Source organism: Diadema setosum, chromosome 6 (assembly GCF_964275005.1).
Source record: "Diadema setosum chromosome 6, eeDiaSeto1, whole genome shotgun sequence".
NCBI classification, from domain to species: Eukaryota; Metazoa; Echinodermata; class Echinoidea; order Diadematoida; family Diadematidae; genus Diadema; species Diadema setosum.
The window spans coordinates 6,787,837-6,793,836 of NC_092690.1; the positions used below are offsets into that span (position 1 = coordinate 6,787,837).

At 40.4% G+C, this 6,000-nt stretch overlaps 1 protein-coding gene across 1 annotated transcript in view; it reads right to left on the reverse strand.

The window, feature by feature from the left end:
• LOC140230202 (uncharacterized) overlaps positions 1 to 5,412 on the reverse strand; it is a 71,883-nt gene extending 66,471 nt beyond the window's left edge. The window contains exon 1 of the mRNA XM_072310383.1: positions 4,320 to 5,412. Within this exon, the coding sequence (XP_072166484.1) occupies positions 4,320 to 5,412 (1,093 nt within the window). The remainder of the gene's footprint in view (positions 1 to 4,319) is intronic.
• Positions 5,413 to 6,000: the final 588 nt, after the last annotated feature.

Genomic DNA, 6,000 nt, shown 5'->3' on the forward strand with positions numbered 1-6,000 from the left:
CTCTTTTTTTATTTGTGTTTTCTCTGTCTGTCTGTCTGTCTGTCTCTCTTTCTATTTGTCTGTCCTTCCTGAATATTTAAACAGAAACAAGAATAAAATCAATCAAGCGGTAAACAATAATTTTCCTGCCCAAACGAACAGACTATTGCATGGCAGAGCCCACGGGGCATGTCACAAAACAAGGGAGAATAGGATATACGCTATAGCTCGGCATCTCGCCTCGAGCAGAGTGAAATATTGATGAGAGGACGAAACAATCGCAAAGCAGAAAATCACTCCCTCCTTTCAAAGGTCGCATTATGTCGACCTGTAAGGGTCAAAGTATTGTTTACCACCTGGAAGCAGTGATTCAAAGAAATATTAACACTATCACATTTGATGCATATGTGTAGGTCAGTTGTATGACAAAACATCCTACCATATTAAAAAAAAAAATATCGCAATAAAAAATAAAGAGATAACACTATTGTGTGTTTTTTTTTTCTTAATAAACCATGACTGTACCCGGTTTATTCTAGAAGCAATGTTGTTTTAACTATTATTCACATTTTGTATATTTATCAATACTTAACATTGATTATACTGATTAACATTTTTACATTTATTGTTTCTATCCCTAACTCACTATTTTTTTTTATTATTATTTTTTTTTACTATGTTGAAGCACTAAAACCGGAATTTTTCTTTCATCCGCAAATGGCAAATAATGCATGTAACACGGGTAGGATGAAAACATTGTCTACTTGACTACTCTTTTCTTTCCATTTTTTAAAATATTTTTACAAGCATTCCCACAATAACAATTTTCGGGATCATGAGTATAACTATTATGTTTACAACTAAAATACATACATACACACATACATACACACACACACACACACACATACACAGCAAGTTTCTACATTCGTGACATTTTGGCTAGGACAGGTCTGGTTACTACGAGAGTCTATTCATGTTTTATACCTTCTTATAATCGTAGAAAAATAGAAATAATGATGATTTGTATTCTGTTTTCGTATATGTGTCTGCGTTTATTTGTCATGATCTTATGTAACGGGGCAGCTAGCAACAAAGATCACCACTCACATCAAACGCACCTGTGGTTGTAAGGCTATTTTGGGTGCAGTTTTCCCGCATGACTTGAACGCTGAGCTCCCCTGACTTTGCTACATTTCGCCAGCAGCCGATCTGCGTTATAATCAAATATTTCATGGTAGAAACAATATCTCCCCTAAGAATACATCATAAAAGCAAGCTGCTAGATATGAGGTCAAGTAATGGATGCATCGTGGGTCAGCGAATAGAAGAAAATAGTTGGTGTAATCAGCAGTTTCTAAAAACAAAACGAAGGCAGGATTGTTTTCTCGATCTCTAAAAAATCCTTAAGCTAATCCTCCTCTAGATGTTCTCTATCCCTCTCTCTCTCTCTCTCTTTCTCTCTCTCCTCCTTCACCTCCTCCACCTCCTCCTCCCCCTCCTCTTCATCCCCCTCCTCCTCCTCCTCCTCCTCCTCCTCCTCCTCCCCCTCCTCGACCTCCTCCTCCCCTCCTCCTCCTTCTCTTCCTCCTCCTCCTCCTCCTTCTTCTCCTCCTTCTCCTTCTCCTCCTCCTCCTCCTCCTCCCCCTCCTCCTCCTCCCCCTCCTCCTCCTCCTCCTCCTCCTCCTCCTCCTCCTCTATCTCCTCCTGTTTCTGCTCCTCCACCTGATATTGTTTTTGTTTTTCGTTTTCTATAGCTTTGCAATCCTGGATGACATGACACACTGGCATGCCTTTGCATTCGCAGTTGATTCATTTTCAATTTCCACCGAATCCGTATCAAAATCTGCAACATAATATTTTGCCTCAGTCCCTCATCAATAATCACTCTTTAACTGTGGATTACGGCTAAGCATAAACGTGAGAGATAAACGTGATGAAAGAGAATTGTCACAGAACTGTCATTTTCGGAGCAGCAAAATACCAAGAGTGACTTGTTCAGCAAAGCAGAGTGAAGTTTCATGCTGGTATCAATTACTCACGGTGAGTAAATAGATAGGTATAAAGTATAAGAAGAAAATACGGCACTGAATTTGTAAGAAAGTGTAAGATTGTCGATTTTTTTTTTTTTAAATCAGTCATGACATTTGTGTCAGTGGTGTATAATTTTCCATTTGTCATGCTTCTATGGTTGTCTGGTAGTTTTTGTTCTTTTTCCCCTCATCACTGATTTTGATAGAATATTAAGAAAATCATCATTCTTACCTTAGTAATGACCTTGCAAAATGATTATACGGGTTATTCTCGATTCTGCAAAGTATATCATTTTCTGAAAGAAACTCAAGATCTATTTATTTAGAGACCTATTTCAATTATTATGAAATATATGGATTATTTGTACTTGCTGTTGATTTATGTTGGTTTCTTTTTTTTTTTTTTTTACTTGCAAAGCCCTTATAGAAACAGTTTTGTCTTTAATAAACGCCATACATGGTTGTTGCTGTTGTTGTTGTTGTTGTTACTATTTCTGTCTTCAGATAATATATACGCAATTTCCAGCAAATGCAAATAAACCGTATTGAAGAAACGGGGGGTTATCATTATTGTAGATAATACCAGTCCTACTACTACTACTACTACTACTACTACTACTACTACTACTATCACTACTAATGATGATGATAATAATAATAATAATAACAATAATAATAATAATAATAATAATAATAATAATAATAATAATGATAATAATAATGATTATTATTTTCGTTATCACTAATTATCCCTACAATCCTCCTTTTTAATGACAGACAATAAGTCATATTTTTAATTGCTGTCACCGGTATTTCTTTTCTTTAGATACAACCATGATAAACCTTATACAGACATAAGTGTTGCCATTGCTCATATTCTTGCTTCTCCTATATTTTGATCTTTATTTGCCATCTTCATCTTGTTTTCTCCTGCCGCCCCTCCTCCTCCCAAACATCCAAAACCTCACCCTCCTGCTGTCTGCTCTTTTCATTTATCGGCGCCATAAGCTCCTCCTCGTTTTCTAGCTCACATCCTCCACAGGTGGTGGTGCAGGTGTACCCAGTTTGATTGACACCCGTCCACTGAATACCACTTGATCGCCAGAATCGTTTACTTTTGGTCTTTTTAATAGGCAGCAATGAGAGCGAACAAAATGAAACGATTTTAGTAACAAAAGCCACGTGTGTTTGCGTCCTTGGTGGGTGGACGTGTGTTTGTATCTGAAAGGAAGTAGGCTTTATGCTCGTTTCCTGCATGAACAGACCTCACTTCGCTAGAGAAGCAGGTTGTACAGTACTTTATGTATAATATTATAATATATATATATATATATATATATATATATATATATATATATATATATATATATATATATATATATATATGCATATATATATATATGACCGTCCATCATAAAACCAACAAAAAGTCTTTCACAAACTGATTTGTGTCAGGACTCAAGTGTACGTGAAAGGGGAGGGAACCCTGCCAATCTTGAGTTTTTCATATTTTCTGAAAGAACAGGTCTTCTTTTACTTAAGGCTAATGTTTGGGATCATAAATAAACTTGTAATCGTGTTTTGGGCATATTTATAAACCTTTTTTTTTTGTAGATTAGTGCGATTAGTTGTCCTTTACACATTTTTCACTTTCAACGGTAATAATTTTTCAAAAGGATGATGCTACTGCTTTGAAAGCTGGTATTTGTCGTGTATATATACATGTAAAATTTGTTGGTTGTTCAGCATTGTGAATAAGATTTTCTCTCAAGAGAAAAAAAGGAAAGAAGATTATGAGAATGTGTAAGTATATAAGTGTACATGTGTGTTTCTATTTGCGTGTGTGTGTGTGTGTGTGTGGGTGTATATATTTTTGCACACTCATCTACAAACAAATACATAAACACACAAGCACACACGTAATAATGTTTATGACAAATGCGCCCAAAAGCATTCTAATCATGATTGGTATGCACATTCATTATTGAGTCAAACACATTCTCATATCCGTATGTGCCGTCAAAGAGAAAGAACATCTGGATATGGTTGAGTGATTTATCATGAAAATAGTGCCTGAGCCGACACTTTACCAAAGACAATCAGAAAAAAAAGTAAGGGAGGAAATGGTTGAACGACAAATACAGACGGTGACTATAACTTCACATCTCTAGCAGACTGCAGTATCCATTATATTTCCACCATATCCCCATAATGTATTTTCCTATCAATCGTTAATGATGCACATGACAGAGTATTAGGGTAGATCAATGCAAATATTGACATTTTGTAACATTCATTGATACTCACGGCTTTGCGGAGCGTAGTCTCTCGGCAATTGATGTTCCGTGAACTCTGCCGAAGACATCAGCGGGTGGTCCCTCGTTGCTAGGGAAGAGGTAGGCGATGGGGTTGGCGATAGCAACGCCCCAGGCCACATTGTCTCGATGGTCCAAACTGGTCCATCAGAGAAGAAACCAGATGCTTCAGACACGCGATCCCTATCGGAAACGTCACGCATTTTCCTTTCAATGCGGTCACCGCCGGCTGACTCCACTACAAAGGAGAGTTCGGCAGTCGTGCCATTTCTCCACCAGTTCGATATTGCTCCCGGAGAATGGGGAAAGGATGATGAAGATAATGAGGAGGAGGAGGAGGAGGAAATGGATGGTGGAGCATGATCTGGAGGAGAGGGAGTCGGCGATTGATGAAAGTGAAGGGGAGATGATGGGGATGAATGAGAAAATGAGTAGGAAGGCCGAATTAGCCTGATGGAAGGTAATGAATGTTCTGATATTGATAATGATGATGATGGTGTTGGTGATGATGATGATGATGATAATGATGGTGATGATGGTGATGATGATGAGAGCATGGTTGTTGCTTTGACTGATTCGAGTGTATGTGAATGGTGTATGTGAGGTATGGTCGTGTATCCTGAGGACAGGTCACGCCTCCAGAGTCTGGTCTGGGTTGGTCCTTGAATATGTGATGCCGATTCGACATGAAGTCCTGTATGAAAAGTTGTTGAAGGCTGTGAGGGAGGCACATGGAACCGAGGTGTCTCTACAAGCAAGGGCGTGGCGCTCGGCTGCAAAGTGTTCCTTTCGAAGGCACTGGACCCGTGAAGTGTAGGAGAAGGTGTAGGCGTGACAATGAAAGGGTTAAAGGTCTGTTCCTTCCAGGTACCACTTCCGGTTTGTGACCCGGAAATATATGGGGTTGAAGGTTGTGGCGTAGGGAAAAGGCCAACGGAGGATGCGTTCGAGGAGAGAGTAGCGACGGCAGGGGAGGGCCAACGGGGATTCGAATGGCTGGAGGGGGTCTCGCTGGCTAGGATAGTGAACAAGTACCCCACATTCCACACCGTCACCTGCACCACAAGCCACTGTCTCAAATGCATGGTATGGTATATCCCTTAATCACAGAGCAGCATGGATCAACACGCATGTTTGTGTCTGGCCTGACCGGCGAGCGGGGCAATTTTCCGGCGCCCGGGGGTAAGCGCTACCAAACGACGCGACTGTCATGGTAAAGATTGCTAGCTATAGATCAGACGAGGTCTCTCTATTCCTCCGGTGCCTCACCGACGAGCGGTAATGCGGAGAGCTTGATTAGCAGCCGACTTCATTTCGAGCTCTGCCGCCACTTGTCTCCACTATGGAGCAAAGACGAGCTGCAGCATTCTCTGGGTACGGTTATTTGCTCGATGAGCGCTGAAAGAGCAGTCAGCGAGAAATGGCACGCGGCGTCGGAAAGCAGTCGCGTCACGTGACATGAGATCGGAAACAAAGAAAAAAAAATCATCTCGCGAAAGAGGAGAAGAGAACGAACACCCAGGAGAAAGCGAGGGAGGGAAAGAGAAAGAAGGGGAGAGAGAGAGAGTGGGATATACAGGGATATTGTCCTTATTCTGGAGAGGTGGGAAAGGAGATCACTGGATGGATGGAACACGGTAACAGGTCAGGGATGTCACATTGGATGAAGGATG